The following is a 24440-nucleotide window of genomic DNA, read 5'->3' as shown; positions in this document are numbered from 1 at the left end:
CATCTCGCAGCTTAGCTGATACGTTAGAAAAAGAACTAAGACCATAACTGCTTGTTTTAGGTTTCTTGAGGGACAGAATGTAATTTCCGCGAAGATCATGTATAAGAAGATTTTCAATGCGCTTATTGCATAGAGATGTAGAGTTTGACTTAAGTGGTAAGAGGACAGTCAGGTAATTTGCAAATATAAATCTCAGTATTCTCTTATTTACATTATACCCTTGGCTTGACAAGAATTACGAAAGGCCAGTTTTTTTGCTACGAGGATAACAGCGAAAAAAGGCACTACTTTGTCGCGAATTTTCTGGAGTAAAAACTTGTTCAGAAATCAAAAGTCTTCGTTAACAGCACACACCAGGGTTACTCCTTAGTATCTGGCTAGAGATCTTCTTCTCACTACTTTTTGCTCCGGCCGCGCTTTAGCCATTTGATGAGGGCCAGTCTCGTGCTTCTCAAGTTGCCTCCTTCATGGCCAAAAAGAATTCTGGGTAATTCTGCCATTCCATGACAAGGGAAGCCCCCCGATTCTCATTTCATTGATTTTTTATAAGTGTCGGGCCACCTAGTCCGACCAGCAAAATACAGCGTCGATTGACGTTTTCAGCTTTCAAAACTTGCCCAAATTGTACCGGTAGGTGCTGGAATTCGTCCACAGAAAGGCCAGAGAGACAACTTCACTCGTGAACCGCCATGTTTGCAACAGAGCATTTTAGGCGTCCCAGTCTGCATGAAACCATCTCTCACCTCTGTCTCGAGAAGACCAGACTGCGACGCGCGCTTACGAGTTTATGCCTGTTGAATCTGTTTAAATGAAATGTCAATTCCTTTTAACTGAACCAGCATCTTAGTATTTTTTTTGGTAGTCTACGTATCGGAGAGCCAGAACATTTGCGCATGCGCGGACGGAATGTTTGAACAAGAGAGAAAAACGCAGTACCTCCAGACACCGGCGCTGGAGCGTCGTACCAAACGAGTCATCCCGGGATTTCGGCCCGTGCGATCGCTTTTGGACGCAGTTGGCCCTTCGCTGCTTTCTGCTACCGACCTTGCCTCCCGGTACGGCATTGAGGGAGAGATATGTCGGCCCCTAAACCATATGTGACAAATCCCACGCCTACTCACAGCTCCAAACCGCCCTTGTCAATTTAACGTAAGAATTCGTTGGCTTATATATTTAAGGGAAAAGTCATTTTCTCTTTCATATGGTAAGCACTGAAGTCGCAGATTACAGAGTGTGCGCATGCGCCCTGCTAAAGGTAACACACAAACATGCATGCATGTTTCAGAATAACTACAAGAGATAATATCTTCCAGACATCACATTTACAGCTAAAATACATAGCATAACTAAACACACAATATTTAAAGAAAACTGTATTAATTAACAAGAAAAGCCGCTGTACAAAATGCGACCCTCGATTCTCTTTTAAAACCAGTTAACTCAGTGGTACGGATAAAATCAGGTAGCGCATCTCGCAGCTTAGCTGATACGTTAGAAAAAGAACTAAGACCATAACTGCTTGTTTTAGGTTTCTTGAGGGACAGAATGTAATTTCCGCGAAGATCATGTATAAGAAGATTTTCAATGCGCTTATTGCATAGAGATGTAGAGTTTGACTTAAGTGGTAAGAGGACAGTCAGGTAATTTGCAAATATAAATCTCAGTATTCTCTTATTTACATTATACCCTTGGCTTGACAAGAATTACGAAAGGCCAGTTTTTTTGCTACGAGGATAACAGCGAAAAAAGGCACTACTTTGTCGCGAATTTTCTGGAGTAAAAACTTGTTCAGAAATCAAAAGTCTTCGTTAACAGCACACACCAGGGTTACTCCTTAGTATCTGGCTAGAGATCTTCTTCTCACTACTTTTTGCTCCGGCCGCGCTTTAGCCATTTGATGAGGGCCAGTCTCGTGCTTCTCAAGTTGCCTCCTTCATGGCCAAAAAGAATTCTGGGTAATTCTGCCATTCCATGACAAGGGAAGCCCCCCGATTCTCATTTCATTGATTTTTTATAAGTGTCGGGCCACCTAGTCCGACCAGCAAAATACAGCGTCGATTGACGTTTTCAGCTTTCAAAACTTGCCCAAATTGTACCGGTAGGTGCTGGAATTCGTCCACAGAAAGGCCAGAGAGACAACTTCACTCGTGAACCGCCATGTTTGCAACAGAGCATTTTAGGCGTCCCAGTCTGCATGAAACCATCTCTCACCTCTGTCTCGAGAAGACCAGACTGCGACGCGCGCTTACGAGTTTATGCCTGTTGAATCTGTTTAAATGAAATGTCAATTCCTTTTAACTGAACCAGCATCTTAGTATTTTTTTTGGTAGTCTACGTATCGGAGAGCCAGAACATTTGCGCATGCGCGGACGGAATGTTTGAACAAGAGAGAAAAACGCAGTACCTCCAGACACCGGCGCTGGAGCGTCGTACCAAACGAGTCATCCCGGGATTTCGGCCCGTGCGATCGCTTTTGGACGCAGTTGGCCCTTCGCTGCTTTCTGCTACCGACCTTGCCTCCCGGTACGGCATTGAGGGAGAGATATGTCGGCCCCTAAACCATATGTGACAAATCCCACGCCTACTCACAGCTCCAAACCGCCCTTGTCAATTTAACGTAAGAATTCGTTGGCTTATATATTTAAGGGAAAAGTCATTTTCTCTTTCATATGGTAAGCACTGAAGTCGCAGATTACAGAGTGTGCGCATGCGCCCTGCTAAAGGTAACACACAAACATGCATGCATGTTTCAGAATAACTACAAGAGATAATATCTTCCAGACATCACATTTACAGCTAAAATACATAGCATAACTAAACACACAATATTTAAAGAAAACTGTATTAATTAACAAGAAAAGCCGCTGTACAAAATGCGACCCTCGATTCTCTTTTAAAACCAGTTAACTCAGTGGTACGGATAAAATCAGGTAGCGCATCTCGCAGCTTAGCTGATACGTTAGAAAAAGAACTAAGACCATAACTGCTTGTTTTAGGTTTCTTGAGGGACAGAATGTAATTTCCGCGAAGATCATGTATAAGAAGATTTTCAATGCGCTTATTGCATAGAGATGTAGAGTTTGACTTAAGTGGTAAGAGGACAGTCAGGTAATTTGCAAATATAAATCTCAGTATTCTCTTATTTACATTATACCCTTGGCTTGACAAGAATTACGAAAGGCCAGTTTTTTTGCTACGAGGATAACAGCGAAAAAAGGCACTACTTTGTCGCGAATTTTCTGGAGTAAAAACTTGTTCAGAAATCAAAAGTCTTCGTTAACAGCACACACCAGGGTTACTCCTTAGTATCTGGCTAGAGATCTTCTTCTCACTACTTTTTGCTCCGGCCGCGCTTTAGCCATTTGATGAGGGCCAGTCTCGTGCTTCTCAAGTTGCCTCCTTCATGGCCAAAAAGAATTCTGGGTAATTCTGCCATTCCATGACAAGGGAAGCCCCCCGATTCTCATTTCATTGATTTTTTATAAGTGTCGGGCCACCTAGTCCGACCAGCAAAATACAGCGTCGATTGACGTTTTCAGCTTTCAAAACTTGCCCAAATTGTACCGGTAGGTGCTGGAATTCGTCCACAGAAAGGCCAGAGAGACAACTTCACTCGTGAACCGCCATGTTTGCAACAGAGCATTTTAGGCGTCCCAGTCTGCATGAAACCATCTCTCACCTCTGTCTCGAGAAGACCAGACTGCGACGCGCGCTTACGAGTTTATGCCTGTTGAATCTGTTTAAATGAAATGTCAATTCCTTTTAACTGAACCAGCATCTTAGTATTTTTTTTGGTAGTCTACGTATCGGAGAGCCAGAACATTTGCGCATGCGCGGACGGAATGTTTGAACAAGAGAGAAAAACGCAGTACCTCCAGACACCGGCGCTGGAGCGTCGTACCAAACGAGTCATCCCGGGATTTCGGCCCGTGCGATCGCTTTTGGACGCAGTTGGCCCTTCGCTGCTTTCTGCTACCGACCTTGCCTCCCGGTACGGCATTGAGGGAGAGATATGTCGGCCCCTAAACCATATGTGACAAATCCCACGCCTACTCACAGCTCCAAACCGCCCTTGTCAATTTAACGTAAGAATTCGTTGGCTTATATATTTAAGGGAAAAGTCATTTTCTCTTTCATATGGTAAGCACTGAAGTCGCAGATTACAGAGTGTGCGCATGCGCCCTGCTAAAGGTAACACACAAACATGCATGCATGTTTCAGAATAACTACAAGAGATAATATCTTCCAGACATCACATTTACAGCTAAAATACATAGCATAACTAAACACACAATATTTAAAGAAAACTGTATTAATTAACAAGAAAAGCCGCTGTACAAAATGCGACCCTCGATTCTCTTTTAAAACCAGTTAACTCAGTGGTACGGATAAAATCAGGTAGCGCATCTCGCAGCTTAGCTGATACGTTAGAAAAAGAACTAAGACCATAACTGCTTGTTTTAGGTTTCTTGAGGGACAGAATGTAATTTCCGCGAAGATCATGTATAAGAAGATTTTCAATGCGCTTATTGCATAGAGATGTAGAGTTTGACTTAAGTGGTAAGAGGACAGTCAGGTAATTTGCAAATATAAATCTCAGTATTCTCTTATTTACATTATACCCTTGGCTTGACAAGAATTACGAAAGGCCAGTTTTTTTGCTACGAGGATAACAGCGAAAAAAGGCACTACTTTGTCGCGAATTTTCTGGAGTAAAAACTTGTTCAGAAATCAAAAGTCTTCGTTAACAGCACACACCAGGGTTACTCCTTAGTATCTGGCTAGAGATCTTCTTCTCACTACTTTTTGCTCCGGCCGCGCTTTAGCCATTTGATGAGGGCCAGTCTCGTGCTTCTCAAGTTGCCTCCTTCATGGCCAAAAAGAATTCTGGGTAATTCTGCCATTCCATGACAAGGGAAGCCCCCCGATTCTCATTTCATTGATTTTTTATAAGTGTCGGGCCACCTAGTCCGACCAGCAAAATACAGCGTCGATTGACGTTTTCAGCTTTCAAAACTTGCCCAAATTGTACCGGTAGGTGCTGGAATTCGTCCACAGAAAGGCCAGAGAGACAACTTCACTCGTGAACCGCCATGTTTGCAACAGAGCATTTTAGGCGTCCCAGTCTGCATGAAACCATCTCTCACCTCTGTCTCGAGAAGACCAGACTGCGACGCGCGCTTACGAGTTTATGCCTGTTGAATCTGTTTAAATGAAATGTCAATTCCTTTTAACTGAACCAGCATCTTAGTATTTTTTTGGTAGTCTACGTATCGGAGAGCCAGAACATTTGCGCATGCGCGGACGGAATGTTTGAACAAGAGAGAAAAACGCAGTACCTCCAGACACCGGCGCTGGAGCGTCGTACCAAACGAGTCATCCCGGGATTTCGGCCCGTGCGATCGCTTTTGGACGCAGTTGGCCCTTCGCTGCTTTCTGCTACCGACCTTGCCTCCCGGTACGGCATTGAGGGAGAGATATGTCGGCCCCTAAACCATATGTGACAAATCCCACGCCTACTCACAGCTCCAAACCGCCCTTGTCAATTTAACGTAAGAATTCGTTGGCTTATATATTTAAGGGAAAAGTCATTTTCTCTTTCATATGGTAAGCACTGAAGTCGCAGATTACAGAGTGTGCGCATGCGCCCTGCTAAAGGTAACACACAAACATGCATGCATGTTTCAGAATAACTACAAGAGATAATATCTTCCAGACATCACATTTACAGCTAAAATACATAGCATAACTAAACACACAATATTTAAAGAAAACTGTATTAATTAACAAGAAAAGCCGCTGTACAAAATGCGACCCTCGATTCTCTTTTAAAACCAGTTAACTCAGTGGTACGGATAAAATCAGGTAGCGCATCTCGCAGCTTAGCTGATACGTTAGAAAAAGAACTAAGACCATAACTGCTTGTTTTAGGTTTCTTGAGGGACAGAATGTAATTTCCGCGAAGATCATGTATAAGAAGATTTTCAATGCGCTTATTGCATAGAGATGTAGAGTTTGACTTAAGTGGTAAGAGGACAGTCAGGTAATTTGCAAATATAAATCTCAGTATTCTCTTATTTACATTATACCCTTGGCTTGACAAGAATTACGAAAGGCCAGTTTTTTTGCTACGAGGATAACAGCGAAAAAAGGCACTACTTTGTCGCGAATTTTCTGGAGTAAAAACTTGTTCAGAAATCAAAAGTCTTCGTTAACAGCACACACCAGGGTTACTCCTTAGTATCTGGCTAGAGATCTTCTTCTCACTACTTTTTGCTCCGGCCGCGCTTTAGCCATTTGATGAGGGCCAGTCTCGTGCTTCTCAAGTTGCCTCCTTCATGGCCAAAAAGAATTCTGGGTAATTCTGCCATTCCATGACAAGGGAAGCCCCCCGATTCTCATTTCATTGATTTTTTATAAGTGTCGGGCCACCTAGTCCGACCAGCAAAATACAGCGTCGATTGACGTTTTCAGCTTTCAAAACTTGCCCAAATTGTACCGGTAGGTGCTGGAATTCGTCCACAGAAAGGCCAGAGAGACAACTTCACTCGTGAACCGCCATGTTTGCAACAGAGCATTTTAGGCGTCCCAGTCTGCATGAAACCATCTCTCACCTCTGTCTCGAGAAGACCAGACTGCGACGCGCGCTTACGAGTTTATGCCTGTTGAATCTGTTTAAATGAAATGTCAATTCCTTTTAACTGAACCAGCATCTTAGTATTTTTTTTGGTAGTCTACGTATCGGAGAGCCAGAACATTTGCGCATGCGCGGACGGAATGTTTGAACAAGAGAGAAAAACGCAGTACCTCCAGACACCGGCGCTGGAGCGTCGTACCAAACGAGTCATCCCGGGATTTCGGCCCGTGCGATCGCTTTTGGACGCAGTTGGCCCTTCGCTGCTTTCTGCTACCGACCTTGCCTCCCGGTACGGCATTGAGGGAGAGATATGTCGGCCCCTAAACCATATGTGACAAATCCCACGCCTACTCACAGCTCCAAACCGCCCTTGTCAATTTAACGTAAGAATTCGTTGGCTTATATATTTAAGGGAAAAGTCATTTTCTCTTTCATATGGTAAGCACTGAAGTCGCAGATTACAGAGTGTGCGCATGCGCCCTGCTAAAGGTAACACACAAACATGCATGCATGTTTCAGAATAACTACAAGAGATAATATCTTCCAGACATCACATTTACAGCTAAAATACATAGCATAACTAAACACACAATATTTAAAGAAAACTGTATTAATTAACAAGAAAAGCCGCTGTACAAAATGCGACCCTCGATTCTCTTTTAAAACCAGTTAACTCAGTGGTACGGATAAAATCAGGTAGCGCATCTCGCAGCTTAGCTGATACGTTAGAAAAAGAACTAAGACCATAACTGCTTGTTTTAGGTTTCTTGAGGGACAGAATGTAATTTCCGCGAAGATCATGTATAAGAAGATTTTCAATGCGCTTATTGCATAGAGATGTAGAGTTTGACTTAAGTGGTAAGAGGACAGTCAGGTAATTTGCAAATATAAATCTCAGTATTCTCTTATTTACATTATACCCTTGGCTTGACAAGAATTACGAAAGGCCAGTTTTTTTGCTACGAGGATAACAGCGAAAAAAGGCACTACTTTGTCGCGAATTTTCTGGAGTAAAAACTTGTTCAGAAATCAAAAGTCTTCGTTAACAGCACACACCAGGGTTACTCCTTAGTATCTGGCTAGAGATCTTCTTCTCACTACTTTTTGCTCCGGCCGCGCTTTAGCCATTTGATGAGGGCCAGTCTCGTGCTTCTCAAGTTGCCTCCTTCATGGCCAAAAAGAATTCTGGGTAATTCTGCCATTCCATGACAAGGGAAGCCCCCCGATTCTCATTTCATTGATTTTTTATAAGTGTCGGGCCACCTAGTCCGACCAGCAAAATACAGCGTCGATTGACGTTTTCAGCTTTCAAAACTTGCCCAAATTGTACCGGTAGGTGCTGGAATTCGTCCACAGAAAGGCCAGAGAGACAACTTCACTCGTGAACCGCCATGTTTGCAACAGAGCATTTTAGGCGTCCCAGTCTGCATGAAACCATCTCTCACCTCTGTCTCGAGAAGACCAGACTGCGACGCGCGCTTACGAGTTTATGCCTGTTGAATCTGTTTAAATGAAATGTCAATTCCTTTTAACTGAACCAGCATCTTAGTATTTTTTTTGGTAGTCTACGTATCGGAGAGCCAGAACATTTGCGCATGCGCGGACGGAATGTTTGAACAAGAGAGAAAAACGCAGTACCTCCAGACACCGGCGCTGGAGCGTCGTACCAAACGAGTCATCCCGGGATTTCGGCCCGTGCGATCGCTTTTGGACGCAGTTGGCCCTTCGCTGCTTTCTGCTACCGACCTTGCCTCCCGGTACGGCATTGAGGGAGAGATATGTCGGCCCCTAAACCATATGTGACAAATCCCACGCCTACTCACAGCTCCAAACCGCCCTTGTCAATTTAACGTAAGAATTCGTTGGCTTATATATTTAAGGGAAAAGTCATTTTCTCTTTCATATGGTAAGCACTGAAGTCGCAGATTACAGAGTGTGCGCATGCGCCCTGCTAAAGGTAACACACAAACATGCATGCATGTTTCAGAATAACTACAAGAGATAATATCTTCCAGACATCACATTTACAGCTAAAATACATAGCATAACTAAACACACAATATTTAAAGAAAACTGTATTAATTAACAAGAAAAGCCGCTGTACAAAATGCGACCCTCGATTCTCTTTTAAAACCAGTTAACTCAGTGGTACGGATAAAATCAGGTAGCGCATCTCGCAGCTTAGCTGATACGTTAGAAAAAGAACTAAGACCATAACTGCTTGTTTTAGGTTTCTTGAGGGACAGAATGTAATTTCCGCGAAGATCATGTATAAGAAGATTTTCAATGCGCTTATTGCATAGAGATGTAGAGTTTGACTTAAGTGGTAAGAGGACAGTCAGGTAATTTGCAAATATAAATCTCAGTATTCTCTTATTTACATTATACCCTTGGCTTGACAAGAATTACGAAAGGCCAGTTTTTTTGCTACGAGGATAACAGCGAAAAAAGGCACTACTTTGTCGCGAATTTTCTGGAGTAAAAACTTGTTCAGAAATCAAAAGTCTTCGTTAACAGCACACACCAGGGTTACTCCTTAGTATCTGGCTAGAGATCTTCTTCTCACTACTTTTTGCTCCGGCCGCGCTTTAGCCATTTGATGAGGGCCAGTCTCGTGCTTCTCAAGTTGCCTCCTTCATGGCCAAAAAGAATTCTGGGTAATTCTGCCATTCCATGACAAGGGAAGCCCCCCGATTCTCATTTCATTGATTTTTTATAAGTGTCGGGCCACCTAGTCCGACCAGCAAAATACAGCGTCGATTGACGTTTTCAGCTTTCAAAACTTGCCCAAATTGTACCGGTAGGTGCTGGAATTCGTCCACAGAAAGGCCAGAGAGACAACTTCACTCGTGAACCGCCATGTTTGCAACAGAGCATTTTAGGCGTCCCAGTCTGCATGAAACCATCTCTCACCTCTGTCTCGAGAAGACCAGACTGCGACGCGCGCTTACGAGTTTATGCCTGTTGAATCTGTTTAAATGAAATGTCAATTCCTTTTAACTGAACCAGCATCTTAGTATTTTTTTTGGTAGTCTACGTATCGGAGAGCCAGAACATTTGCGCATGCGCGGACGGAATGTTTGAACAAGAGAGAAAAACGCAGTACCTCCAGACACCGGCGCTGGAGCGTCGTACCAAACGAGTCATCCCGGGATTTCGGCCCGTGCGATCGCTTTTGGACGCAGTTGGCCCTTCGCTGCTTTCTGCTACCGACCTTGCCTCCCGGTACGGCATTGAGGGAGAGATATGTCGGCCCCTAAACCATATGTGACAAATCCCACGCCTACTCACAGCTCCAAACCGCCCTTGTCAATTTAACGTAAGAATTCGTTGGCTTATATATTTAAGGGAAAAGTCATTTTCTCTTTCATATGGTAAGCACTGAAGTCGCAGATTACAGAGTGTGCGCATGCGCCCTGCTAAAGGTAACACACAAACATGCATGCATGTTTCAGAATAACTACAAGAGATAATATCTTCCAGACATCACATTTACAGCTAAAATACATAGCATAACTAAACACACAATATTTAAAGAAAACTGTATTAATTAACAAGAAAAGCCGCTGTACAAAATGCGACCCTCGATTCTCTTTTAAAACCAGTTAACTCAGTGGTACGGATAAAATCAGGTAGCGCATCTCGCAGCTTAGCTGATACGTTAGAAAAAGAACTAAGACCATAACTGCTTGTTTTAGGTTTCTTGAGGGACAGAATGTAATTTCCGCGAAGATCATGTATAAGAAGATTTTCAATGCGCTTATTGCATAGAGATGTAGAGTTTGACTTAAGTGGTAAGAGGACAGTCAGGTAATTTGCAAATATAAATCTCAGTATTCTCTTATTTACATTATACCCTTGGCTTGACAAGAATTACGAAAGGCCAGTTTTTTTGCTACGAGGATAACAGCGAAAAAAGGCACTACTTTGTCGCGAATTTTCTGGAGTAAAAACTTGTTCAGAAATCAAAAGTCTTCGTTAACAGCACACACCAGGGTTACTCCTTAGTATCTGGCTAGAGATCTTCTTCTCACTACTTTTTGCTCCGGCCGCGCTTTAGCCATTTGATGAGGGCCAGTCTCGTGCTTCTCAAGTTGCCTCCTTCATGGCCAAAAAGAATTCTGGGTAATTCTGCCATTCCATGACAAGGGAAGCCCCCCGATTCTCATTTCATTGATTTTTTATAAGTGTCGGGCCACCTAGTCCGACCAGCAAAATACAGCGTCGATTGACGTTTTCAGCTTTCAAAACTTGCCCAAATTGTACCGGTAGGTGCTGGAATTCGTCCACAGAAAGGCCAGAGAGACAACTTCACTCGTGAACCGCCATGTTTGCAACAGAGCATTTTAGGCGTCCCAGTCTGCATGAAACCATCTCTCACCTCTGTCTCGAGAAGACCAGACTGCGACGCGCGCTTACGAGTTTATGCCTGTTGAATCTGTTTAAATGAAATGTCAATTCCTTTTAACTGAACCAGCATCTTAGTATTTTTTTGGTAGTCTACGTATCGGAGAGCCAGAACATTTGCGCATGCGCGGACGGAATGTTTGAACAAGAGAGAAAAACGCAGTACCTCCAGACACCGGCGCTGGAGCGTCGTACCAAACGAGTCATCCCGGGATTTCGGCCCGTGCGATCGCTTTTGGACGCAGTTGGCCCTTCGCTGCTTTCTGCTACCGACCTTGCCTCCCGGTACGGCATTGAGGGAGAGATATGTCGGCCCCTAAACCATATGTGACAAATCCCACGCCTACTCACAGCTCCAAACCGCCCTTGTCAATTTAACGTAAGAATTCGTTGGCTTATATATTTAAGGGAAAAGTCATTTTCTCTTTCATATGGTAAGCACTGAAGTCGCAGATTACAGAGTGTGCGCATGCGCCCTGCTAAAGGTAACACACAAACATGCATGCATGTTTCAGAATAACTACAAGAGATAATATCTTCCAGACATCACATTTACAGCTAAAATACATAGCATAACTAAACACACAATATTTAAAGAAAACTGTATTAATTAACAAGAAAAGCCGCTGTACAAAATGCGACCCTCGATTCTCTTTTAAAACCAGTTAACTCAGTGGTACGGATAAAATCAGGTAGCGCATCTCGCAGCTTAGCTGATACGTTAGAAAAAGAACTAAGACCATAACTGCTTGTTTTAGGTTTCTTGAGGGACAGAATGTAATTTCCGCGAAGATCATGTATAAGAAGATTTTCAATGCGCTTATTGCATAGAGATGTAGAGTTTGACTTAAGTGGTAAGAGGACAGTCAGGTAATTTGCAAATATAAATCTCAGTATTCTCTTATTTACATTATACCCTTGGCTTGACAAGAATTACGAAAGGCCAGTTTTTTTGCTACGAGGATAACAGCGAAAAAAGGCACTACTTTGTCGCGAATTTTCTGGAGTAAAAACTTGTTCAGAAATCAAAAGTCTTCGTTAACAGCACACACCAGGGTTACTCCTTAGTATCTGGCTAGAGATCTTCTTCTCACTACTTTTTGCTCCGGCCGCGCTTTAGCCATTTGATGAGGGCCAGTCTCGTGCTTCTCAAGTTGCCTCCTTCATGGCCAAAAAGAATTCTGGGTAATTCTGCCATTCCATGACAAGGGAAGCCCCCCGATTCTCATTTCATTGATTTTTTATAAGTGTCGGGCCACCTAGTCCGACCAGCAAAATACAGCGTCGATTGACGTTTTCAGCTTTCAAAACTTGCCCAAATTGTACCGGTAGGTGCTGGAATTCGTCCACAGAAAGGCCAGAGAGACAACTTCACTCGTGAACCGCCATGTTTGCAACAGAGCATTTTAGGCGTCCCAGTCTGCATGAAACCATCTCTCACCTCTGTCTCGAGAAGACCAGACTGCGACGCGCGCTTACGAGTTTATGCCTGTTGAATCTGTTTAAATGAAATGTCAATTCCTTTTAACTGAACCAGCATCTTAGTATTTTTTTGGTAGTCTACGTATCGGAGAGCCAGAACATTTGCGCATGCGCGGACGGAATGTTTGAACAAGAGAGAAAAACGCAGTACCTCCAGACACCGGCGCTGGAGCGTCGTACCAAACGAGTCATCCCGGGATTTCGGCCCGTGCGATCGCTTTTGGACGCAGTTGGCCCTTCGCTGCTTTCTGCTACCGACCTTGCCTCCCGGTACGGCATTGAGGGAGAGATATGTCGGCCCCTAAACCATATGTGACAAATCCCACGCCTACTCACAGCTCCAAACCGCCCTTGTCAATTTAACGTAAGAATTCGTTGGCTTATATATTTAAGGGAAAAGTCATTTTCTCTTTCATATGGTAAGCACTGAAGTCGCAGATTACAGAGTGTGCGCATGCGCCCTGCTAAAGGTAACACACAAACATGCATGCATGTTTCAGAATAACTACAAGAGATAATATCTTCCAGACATCACATTTACAGCTAAAATACATAGCATAACTAAACACACAATATTTAAAGAAAACTGTATTAATTAACAAGAAAAGCCGCTGTACAAAATGCGACCCTCGATTCTCTTTTAAAACCAGTTAACTCAGTGGTACGGATAAAATCAGGTAGCGCATCTCGCAGCTTAGCTGATACGTTAGAAAAAGAACTAAGACCATAACTGCTTGTTTTAGGTTTCTTGAGGGACAGAATGTAATTTCCGCGAAGATCATGTATAAGAAGATTTTCAATGCGCTTATTGCATAGAGATGTAGAGTTTGACTTAAGTGGTAAGAGGACAGTCAGGTAATTTGCAAATATAAATCTCAGTATTCTCTTATTTACATTATACCCTTGGCTTGACAAGAATTACGAAAGGCCAGTTTTTTTGCTACGAGGATAACAGCGAAAAAAGGCACTACTTTGTCGCGAATTTTCTGGAGTAAAAACTTGTTCAGAAATCAAAAGTCTTCGTTAACAGCACACACCAGGGTTACTCCTTAGTATCTGGCTAGAGATCTTCTTCTCACTACTTTTTGCTCCGGCCGCGCTTTAGCCATTTGATGAGGGCCAGTCTCGTGCTTCTCAAGTTGCCTCCTTCATGGCCAAAAAGAATTCTGGGTAATTCTGCCATTCCATGACAAGGGAAGCCCCCCGATTCTCATTTCATTGATTTTTTATAAGTGTCGGGCCACCTAGTCCGACCAGCAAAATACAGCGTCGATTGACGTTTTCAGCTTTCAAAACTTGCCCAAATTGTACCGGTAGGTGCTGGAATTCGTCCACAGAAAGGCCAGAGAGACAACTTCACTCGTGAACCGCCATGTTTGCAACAGAGCATTTTAGGCGTCCCAGTCTGCATGAAACCATCTCTCACCTCTGTCTCGAGAAGACCAGACTGCGACGCGCGCTTACGAGTTTATGCCTGTTGAATCTGTTTAAATGAAATGTCAATTCCTTTTAACTGAACCAGCATCTTAGTATTTTTTTTGGTAGTCTACGTATCGGAGAGCCAGAACATTTGCGCATGCGCGGACGGAATGTTTGAACAAGAGAGAAAAACGCAGTACCTCCAGACACCGGCGCTGGAGCGTCGTACCAAACGAGTCATCCCGGGATTTCGGCCCGTGCGATCGCTTTTGGACGCAGTTGGCCCTTCGCTGCTTTCTGCTACCGACCTTGCCTCCCGGTACGGCATTGAGGGAGAGATATGTCGGCCCCTAAACCATATGTGACAAATCCCACGCCTACTCACAGCTCCAAACCGCCCTTGTCAATTTAACGTAAGAATTCGTTGGCTTATATATTTAAGGGAAAAGTCATTTTCTCTTTCATATGGTAAGCACTGAAGTCGCAGATTACAGAGTGTGCGCATGCGCCCTGCTAAAGGTAACACACAAACATGCATGCATGTTTCAGAATAACTACAAGAGATAATATCTTCCAGACATCACATTTACAGCTAAAATACATAGCATAACTAAACACACAATATTTAAAGAAAACTGTATTAATTAACAAGAAAAGCCGCTGTACAAAATGCGACCCTCGATTCTCTTTTAAAACCAGTTAACTCAGTGGTACGGATAAAATCAGGTAGCGCATCTCGCAGCTTAGCTGATACGTTAGAAAAAGAACTAAGACCATAACTGCTTGTTTTAGGTTTCTTGAGGGACAGAATGTAATTTCCGCGAAGATCATGTATAAGAAGATTTTCAATGCGCTTATTGCATAGAGATGTAGAGTTTGACTTAAGTGGTAAGAGGACAGTCAGGTAATTTGCAAATATAAATCTCAGTATTCTCTTATTTACATTATACCCTTGGCTTGACAAGAATTACGAAAGGCCAGTTTTTTTGCTACGAGGATAACAGCGAAAAAAGGCACTACTTTGTCGCGAATTTTCTGGAGTAAAAACTTGTTCAGAAATCAAAAGTCTTCGTTAACAGCACACACCAGGGTTACTCCTTAGTATCTGGCTAGAGATCTTCTTCTCACTACTTTTTGCTCCGGCCGCGCTTTAGCCATTTGATGAGGGCCAGTCTCGTGCTTCTCAAGTTGCCTCCTTCATGGCCAAAAAGAATTCTGGGTAATTCTGCCATTCCATGACAAGGGAAGCCCCCCGATTCTCATTTCATTGATTTTTTATAAGTGTCGGGCCACCTAGTCCGACCAGCAAAATACAGCGTCGATTGACGTTTTCAGCTTTCAAAACTTGCCCAAATTGTACCGGTAGGTGCTGGAATTCGTCCACAGAAAGGCCAGAGAGACAACTTCACTCGTGAACCGCCATGTTTGCAACAGAGCATTTTAGGCGTCCCAGTCTGCATGAAACCATCTCTCACCTCTGTTTTCTTTCAAAGGCTTGCCTTTACCCACAGTCCAGCTTGATGATGCCGGCCTGTTGGCTTCTGTAGACAGACGTAGATGGTCCGAAATGTCACCTATAATATCATAAACTTACCAGCTTTCGGTCAAGTCACACGAACTGTTGATATTTGTCACGTGATGCCAAAACCTGAGCCCACATTGATCGCAAACCGCAGATGTTTCAATTAGATCTTCTTATACGGCGAAGCGAAGTTCAGGAGACCGTTTATAGCCAAAAAAGTACAAAATTTAAAACAAAATAACAAGCTCTCTTGGGACGTTAAGGGTTAAACTTGTGGCTGTTGCTCACAATATAACCATTACGGAGACGACGAGGAGGTATAACTCTGTTCTGCAAGTCGGGTGTCCTACAAACAACCCGCCGAACCAAGTGATTTTGTAAGTGTGACCAGGATTGTCCAGCACTCTCACAGAACTCAGAGTTAAGTAAAAGAGAATAATTTTAGCTAAAACACGGAATTCCCGAAACGGTAAAATAAGCTGCAAAAGGCACAAAAATACACCAGAGGTAAGTCATTTTTATTCATTTTATTGAATGAACGTTAAATTGAGCATGTTTTAGGCTTCATAATCTTCGGTATTTTATTTCCCATACAAAGTCTTACAACGCGTTTTAAAAATTCTCAACGGCTGCCTGTAACGCAACACCGCTTTTACTCAAAGGTCATCTTCCACTCAGTAGTAATCAATTATTACACGCTCTCTAGGGACGCGAACTTGGGCTGCCTATGATGTAAAGCACTTTATTACACATAACATGAGAATTTTATTCCATAAAGCTCATTTGTACAAATCTATACGCTTTATTTTCACATGTGAAAAAGGCCTATACAGCCAATCAGAATGGCGTACAGCTATTTCACATGTGGAAGTATAACCAATCAACGATAGCGTAAAGGCGTTTCCATGCCAATCACCCGTGCATCTCGTGCAAATCGTACTTTGTTATTGAATTAAATTAAATTTGCATTTGGTTCTATTCTTAGTGAGTTTTTGTTTCTAATTCGCGTTCAGAAAACTATTTTAATGAAAATTCTCATGTTATGTGTAATAAACAGTTTACGACATAGAAAGTGCTTTGTACGGGGTTTTATTCACTCGTTGTTTGTGTCAAAAACCCTCACTCGCTAGTTCCTCGCTCGTTCGGGTTTTTGACACAAACAACTCGTGCATAAAACCCTGTACGCCGCACTTTCTATGACGTAAACTATATATGGGCAGCACATGCTTCTCAAGTCTGACCATCCGCTTATCTGTTCAAAATCTGAGATATTTGTTTCATTGCAGAGAGGAGCTAGAAAGGAGAGTGTTGCCATGGCAACATCTTAATGGGTGTCACTTTGTGCGTTACCTGATGTACATTACTGGTGCCAAGTTTGAATATCATTTTGATAGGTCTGTAAAATAAGTAAAATATCTTTTTTTACTTCATACGCACTTTAAAAAACCGTCTCGCTTTACACTTTAAAATTGCCACTTAAACTTATTGTCCAATTTCAAAGATAATTAACTTTAGGGGTAACAGTCTCAGTATTTTTCGGGACAAGGGATAACAATTTCGTCTTCCATTTTTCAGCCAACCGTACACCTATTGTGAGTGCACTTCATAAATGAGAAGGGACACTGTGTATGCAAAGTTTTTTAAAAATTTAATCTCTTGCTGTATCCTGCCCACAGGATCCCTTTGGGTTATTCCTAGAGAAACAGTGAACTTTTATCCGTTCCGCTGCGGAACCATAGGCGCCTATGGTCCCGTAACGGAACGCATAAAAGTTCACTGTTCCTTTTCAAAAATGAATGGAACCGTTCCACTTTTAATCGGAACCGTGCCATTTTTCCTCTGTCGTGTAAACGCGCCTCAAGACTTGATTGAAGCGCTATGTTAATTGTTACCATCTTATGTTCTGTTTTGTAACCCGTGGAAATCACGCTTTGACTCCGGCTAGAAAAAAAATCTAATCGACAGTGGATTTCGGTTTACTTTTGGCGCCTTGTGTATCTCAATCCATCGGGGTTAAGGACTCTCTTGGCACTCCACAGTAAAATCGTTCAATACTTTGACCGACTTTGAGTCAAGGTCTGGAACCAAACAACAAATTAAAATCCCCTCCCATAATTAAATCTTCACACTGGAAATCAAGTAGGTGGTTAAAGAAATCTTGAAAAAACATTGCTCATTATCGTTTGGGGGGTATAGATTTGCTAGGGTAATACATTTTTCTTCTATTTCGATGTCACAGATAACAAATTTGCCTTTTGTGTGTGCGTAAGTTTTCTTGATTTTAAAAGAAAAATTGTTGTTAAATAAAATTGCGATTACCTTTGAGTGGAAATTAAGCCACGTAATTAAAAAGTTTAAAAACCATCAGGTTGAAAAGTTTTCGATATAGACATTACACAAACACAATACAAAAACCGTGAAAGGCTCTAAAATTTCTTTTCGCCGGACTATTAATTTTCCCAAAATATACATCATCAATTATGCATAAGAGTGATGTTCTTGCAAATTAAATTTGCTTGGTTTAGTAATTATGAATCGAGATTCGCGAGGGTTTATGAAGTTTGTTCAAAAACACATTATTTGTAATCGTATCTTAATTGCTATCTTTCGTTGTTTATAATTAGGTGTAGACCCTTGATGATTGCAGATTTGCCGAACCGATCGATAATTTATGCCATAGTCTTGCTCGGATAGAATGGGTTTTCAGTAAAACTTGTGACTTTAGTAACGCCAAGCAAGCCTCGACATTCGTTGGCGACTCCGTTAAGAAGACATCACGAGTCATGCTGATCATAGCAAATTTCAAATTTATGACCTTTTTACCCCTAAGCTTATAACGATTATTCACCTTAAATTTGATTCCTTGTTTGTTTCCTTTTAAGAACAAAAAAGTACAAAAATTGTGTTTTTAAAAACTCCATTGTTTACAATAGGAGTTTCAAGGTGAAACCCATAGTGTTACGTTGCCCCTCTGTTTCAGTATATAAAGCTAAAAGAAGCATGCACCTTTCATCACCTTACCGAATCATTATTATTTCATGATTTATTCTTTTTTGTCTCGTTAAAACAGTTCCTCCTTCTCCTCATTGTCTGGTTGTGTTGCTTCAGTGCTTTTCTTTGTTGTCAAGGAAACTTGATTAATTAACAATTGGAGCTTTCCTCGCGCTCTTGCATGTAATTATTCGTGGACTGGTTTGTTTGCATTTTGAAGATCAACTGAAAGCAAGACTGGTCCAAACAAACGCATCGAGCCTATTGTCCCCTCCATCTGTTTATAATTTTAGTTATCTACATTTGCAAGGATGGATAACAACAAGAAAGTTGAAGAAATTAAACATGACGGCGGCTCGATCCCTGAGGTTGATGAAGTTATCGACGGCGATTGCGTTGACAATGAAAATGTACGGCGAACATGGCGGGATGAAACAGATACAAAAGAGGAAGTTTCTAACTTGACTGACTCTGTAGACGGTTCTGACAAGAAAGGAGAAGAATCGCACAGAGGAGAGGACGAACAAGAAGCGATTGCAGTTGAAAACGATGATAAAAGGCCTCAGAGTCAAAACGCATTCAGCAATTCGACAGCTGAACAAACTGATGTAGGAGAGAGTGCTGCCAAGGATATAAACTCTAGCAACACAGTTTCGACGGATGGTTCGAATGATTCACACTCATATCCGACATCGATCAGCCCAAAAAAAGCGAAAAGAAGAGCAATTTTTGTATCATATTCCCCTGAAGCGAGTTTTATCGAAAAACGCTTCATTTCATACACCATCAAGGAACTTAAAAATATCGGATTTTGCGATGACATCTGGTTCGATAAAGATGACTGTGCACCTGTTGAAAGCCCATGCTGCTTTCAGCAAAGACTTGAAAATGCAGAAAAATGCCGTGCATCGATCATGTTTTTGTCTGAATCTTATTTCAGCTCTAGAGCTTGTCGTCACGAAAGACGAATCTTGCTTAAAAGAGATGAAAATCGAGAACTCGTAGAGGAGAAAGACGAAATTGAAAAACCAGTTAAATTGTTCTGTATTAAGTATACCCGTGGCAAACTACCCATGGAGTACAAGCAGTTGGGGACTCGATTCCTTGATTTAAGCTCTTATCCTGGGTCCAGCGCAGCAGAGCTTTCTTCAGTAGTCGTGGGGGCTTTCAGCGAAGATCTGGAGAAGTATGCCCCAATGTTTGGTCTTCGCATTCCCACCCCTCCAGGTGAACCGGACATTTTAAGCCTAGATCGTAAAAAGCCAGTATCTTTGTGGAACATATCTGATGTACTCTCTTGGTTAACTTCTCTTAAAATGCAAGCTCATTACTCTCTGAGTTTCGAAGAGCACGAAATTGACGGCTTTGTGTTGGTTTCCATGAACGAAATGGACTTGGAAAAGCATTTAAATGTTGACAGTCGCGTGGCACGCAAGAAGCTCGTTCAACAAATCAAGAAAATCAGAGACGATCAAGCGCAAATGGAAGGGAATTGGTACCTCAAGTGTCAAAAGACCAAAGTAAAAGGGGAATCAGTGTATATAATTTGTGATCCAAGCGATGTGCGTGTTTATCAAAACCTTTGGATTGGCTTAGAGCAGAAGAATTTTCAGGTAAAGTTAGAGGTGAATTTTTCCTCTGTTGTCACACTATCTTCTAATATCACACGAAAGTCAATACTGCACTGCAAGTCAACAGCTTGTCAGCTGAAAGTAAATATCTCATTTTTCAATTTGCGTTAGCTTTTAGCAAAGTAAAAAGTTAAAAATTATTAGAACTTGAATTTACAAGTGGTGACAATTCAAATTATCACAATTAGCATAGTTTCGTTAGTGAGAAACGTAACTTGCAGGAAGCAATCAGATGGTTATGTAGTAAAGTGAAGGTTATCTGCATAGCGTGATGCAGTGGAATTCGGAAACACCATAGACAAAGCTATGTGATAGTCAGAGCGGAATTCAAATCCCACCCCTCCCCTTCTCCCGGGAACTGGGTCACGTCGCTTCCGTTTGTTGTGATTATTACTGTCACTCGTACCTGCTGTAATCTATCAGAGTGTCACTTAAAGTGCTATATCTTCCCATGTAATCGCTCTGGACCAACACAACACAAGGACCAACAAAAAGACAAAGAATTAAAATGAAGAGGTGTGGGGTGGGGGATGAACCCACGACATTGGATCACCGTTGGTCTACCGATGGAGCTCTCAAGGTCAGCAGGACATTTTACGGCAATGAACACGTGAAGTACATGTAGTACAAAAAGGAGTAGAGATAAACTTGGAAGAACACAATACATATAACGAATAATAGCACTTTTACTTGATTTATTTAGCCTTCTAAGATGTCTCTTATGGTGGAGTTAATAAGCAACGGTATGGCGCGTAACAGTTTTCCTTGAAAACCCATTGCTTAACCATGGAGATATTTTAAGTGTTTTGCAAGGGGTAGGATTAATCTGTGAAACCGAGGAACGCGGAATTCGAGGAACGTGGAGCCTGTGGAATCTAGAGAAACGGATTTTGTCGCGGATTTCACTAATTGGAAATCCGTGTCAGAAAGGATTTCAATTAGTGAGATCCACGACAAAATCCGTTTTTAGATTTTGTGTTCGATTGGAAATCCGAAGATCCATGTTTTAATATCTAAATCAGGATTTCCCAATCGAACGCACCCTTTGTTTGCTAGAGTTATTCAGCTTTTTTCTGCTCGAAGTTCGAGTAGGAAAAACCTGACGGTAGCGCATGCAGGCTAACTCAAAACCAGTCCTTCACAGAGGCATAAATTCTAACGAGTTTTCTCTCGTATAAGCTGCTTTATCTTGTGTTATATATCAAAGCGAATTCTGATTGGCCAAATGTTGCAGACATGTATTTGGTCAGTCTCTCTTACATGCTTAGTCATGTGAGACGCAAGTTGGTTTTACCGAATGTCGACAGCGTAGATTTGATGGGCAACTGACAGTTGACCTCATGTTTACAAACCGGAGTAATTGCAGAACACCCGGTAACTGGTATAGTCGATACGCGGTTACGTGTCGATGCCGCTACGTGGCTTCGGAAAGCTTTTTTTACAATCGTAAAGAGGCTAATGCATCACTTTATCTTATCAATAGCTAACGAGTCACAATTGGGTCTTTCAGTTGAAAGGACGTCCCCTTCTATCTTTTCCCAGGTATTTAAACATGAGAGGCTTGGCCAATCTCGGGACGAGTTCCTGCAGCTCAATGCTCCACACCTGGCAAGTTGTAGGCAAGTGATCATACTTCTTTCCGACACGGCTGCCACTTCACTTTTCGTCTACAACGAAGTTCTGTTCGCTGACTGGCTGGGCAAGCCATTCGTAATTGTCATGGTCACGAATTCGTGGAGTAAGCTTCGTCCCAACATGCAAGCAATTCTTGGAGGCTGTCCGGCGGTAGATTTTGAATGTAGACCGCTTGAAGAAAGTTTGGAAATATTGTTGTACCATCTTAAACCTTTTCGAAAAATGCCAGCCGTTATTTTGGAGCAGGAGTTTTTAGATCGGATGGCAGAAGGACTGAGGCCCTTGAGAGTTCTAGCTGCAAATCATGGTAGGTTATCAAGAAAGCCAAAATTACCAATCGTCTGAACAATCATTCATGTCCGGAGACTGATTTTTAAAGTGTGTTTTCAATTTTCTTTTCGGGAAGAGGGGTGGTGAAGGTGACTGGAGGTACGGTAGTGTAGTGGTTGTGGCGCTACACCTCTGCCCTTAGGGTCCCTGGGTTTAGGCCTAGCTCTGTCGCCTTGTTGTCTCCTTGGACAAGAACAATTGCGCCACTCTGTCTCCCCCCGCCTAGGTGCATAAATGGGTACCGGCGACATACCACCACGAGGTAACCTTGCGATGGACTAGCATCTGGTCCAGGATGGTGTAGCAATACTCTCAGTCGCTTCAGGCTTCAGAAACCGGTTTAAGTTTCGTTCTTGTGCGTCTTTTCCTTATTTGATGGAGATAAACTTCAGAGGGGTGACCATGAAGTAGAGCTGGGGAAAACAAAGTTAACACTCTCTTTAATTTAATTTCCCCTTCTTGGGATGGCGGAATAATGCTACAGACAACAAGGTTATATAGAGTCTTAAGGGGACCCGCTTCTCTGGTTTAATTTCCCTATCTAGCAACTTACGCATGTTGCCCTTATTGTTGGATTGTTGACTCTTTGGTTCCCATTGGATAATTCGATTTCCGTCATTTTTGATGAAACTGTATTTCTTTCATGTCATGTAATCCTCCCAGCACACAGCTATCATATCTAAACACTTCTTTTAAAGTGCGTCACGATGTTGTCACACTACGTTGAGGCGTTTCTCATGGGCATATTGTTCGACACTAAGTGATTGTGTGCTTTTCTTTCTTTCTTCAGGGAAAAGTAACCAAGAGAGGGAGGAGGTGTCTACGTCACGACCCAACCTTTACCTAAGTTATCACTGGGACGTTCAAAACAAAGTCCAACTTCTGGTCCAGTATTTGGAAAATCACGGCTTCCAGTGCTGGACTGATGTGAGTAACCCAAATAAGCGTCACTCAGCCAGTCACGCAGTTGACAATGGCGACAACTTGCAGACTCGGATTCAGCGAAAAATCAAAGCAGCCGCGGCAGTTGTTTGTTGTGTCACACCTAAGTACATTCGTTCGGAAAACTGCACAAAGGATCTCAGTATTGCTGAATCGATGAATAAACCAGTTGTTCCAGTGATGTTCCAGTGGCTGGCCTGGCCTCCCGAGGGGGTACGTGTGCGTAGGATCCTGGCACCTTTGCCTTGCATTGATATGAGCAACAACAATCTGTTTAAACGACACCTGAGCACCGTTGAGACTCACTTGAGGAGGTGCGCTGCCAAACACAGTTCGCATGATATCTTTGTGACAGACAATTCCGGAATTCCCAAATACCAGCACGGGAATCCCAATCCAAAACTAAAACAAAGAGTACAATAAGTTATCACCTCGACTTGCTGAAGGTGCGTGAGGAGCTCAACAAGGGGAGTCTCTATCTCTCATACATGACCTCGGAGTCAAGCATTTCCCGAGTAGATTTATTTATAGAACGCTTCCCTTGGGAAATTCAGCGCAACCGCTGTTGTCAAAGCCAATCTCCCTTTGGAGATTCAGTACGCCCACTGTTGTAAAAGAAATACCGAGATACACGGAAGCAAAGTGTCAAAGCGGGGGTTTCAAAGGCGGAAACGAACGCTAGAGTCCAGGCTACATGCAAGAGAACGGCAAGGAAAGAACGCGCAGCCTCTGCGCGCGATTCCACAAGGCACGTCTGTGCCACCTGCAACAGAGACTGCTACTCCAGGATCGGGCTACACAGTCATACAAGATCCTGCCCAAATCCCCAACGCTATCCATCGCCTCTTCGAGACGAGGATGTCACTACTACTACTACTACTACTACTACTGTTGTAAAAGCCAATTAAAGCAAAGTTATCGACGCGTCAAGGAAAATATGATACTTTTCGCGGGAAAAACTGAAAGGGCTGACTAAAGGAATTAGTGGAGATAGATGTTCCCCTTGATGAGCGCCTGCATGTGTAAAAGAAGTAGTGAATATGTCTCCAACGCGATATCTATTTTCTTTTGGCGACAAAATCAATTCTAAAATAACTCTGGCTGTGAAAACGCCGTGACACAAAAATTAAGATCGAAGTTGTATCCTAGTTATTGGTTGCAGAACAGGCTTGATTTTTTTGGCGTTTTCTGGGCAAGCACAGGCGAGGGAGGCAAGCGTGACGAGAGCGCTAAGCACAAGTTACGCGCGAGGGAAGGTGTTTCATCCAAAAATCGTAACTGCACTGAAAGTTCCGCTTTAGCTAAATGGGTGATTATAAGATATACGGCATAAACATGATTCATGTCGATTTTTTTTTTAATTTTATTTGATTAAAATGTGATCTTGAACCTGATTTTTGGGAAAAATAAGATTGCTTGTTCTTTGCACAAATTAATTATTGAC

At 42.5% G+C, this 24440-nt stretch overlaps 1 protein-coding gene across 1 annotated transcript; it reads left to right on the top strand.

The window, feature by feature from the left end:
* The first annotated feature begins 18650 nt into the window (after positions 1 to 18650).
* On the top strand, positions 18651 to 24388 carry LOC138045198 (uncharacterized). Its single transcript, XM_068891612.1, has 3 exons — positions 18651 to 20071; positions 21632 to 22031; positions 22845 to 24388. The coding sequence occupies exons 1-3, from the start codon at positions 18770 to 18772 to the stop codon at positions 23417 to 23419; spliced, it is 2277 nt and encodes a 758-aa protein (XP_068747713.1). The 5' UTR covers positions 18651 to 18769; the 3' UTR covers positions 23420 to 24388.
* Positions 24389 to 24440: the final 52 nt, after the last annotated feature.

This window comes from Montipora capricornis, chromosome 4 (assembly GCF_036669925.1).
Source record: "Montipora capricornis isolate CH-2021 chromosome 4, ASM3666992v2, whole genome shotgun sequence".
NCBI classification, from domain to species: domain Eukaryota; kingdom Metazoa; phylum Cnidaria; class Anthozoa; order Scleractinia; family Acroporidae; genus Montipora; species Montipora capricornis.
Note: the sequence above shows the minus strand (reverse complement) of the source record. Positions and strands in the feature narration are given on the sequence as shown.

What these genes read in the sequence shown, in the direction of transcription:
- LOC138045198 (XM_068891612.1), top strand. Translation starts at nt 18,770, where the DNA reads ATGGATAACAACAAGAAAGTTGAAGAAATTAAACATGACGGCGGCTCG. An exon ending in TAGAGCAGAAGAATTTTCAG is followed by an intron (nt 20,072 to 21,631) that starts GTAAAGTTAGAG and finishes ATCTTTTCCCAG; the next exon opens with GTATTTAAACATGAGAGGCT. An exon ending in AGTTCTAGCTGCAAATCATG is followed by an intron (nt 22,032 to 22,844) that starts GTAGGTTATCAA and finishes TTCTTTCTTCAG; the next exon opens with GGAAAAGTAACCAAGAGAGG.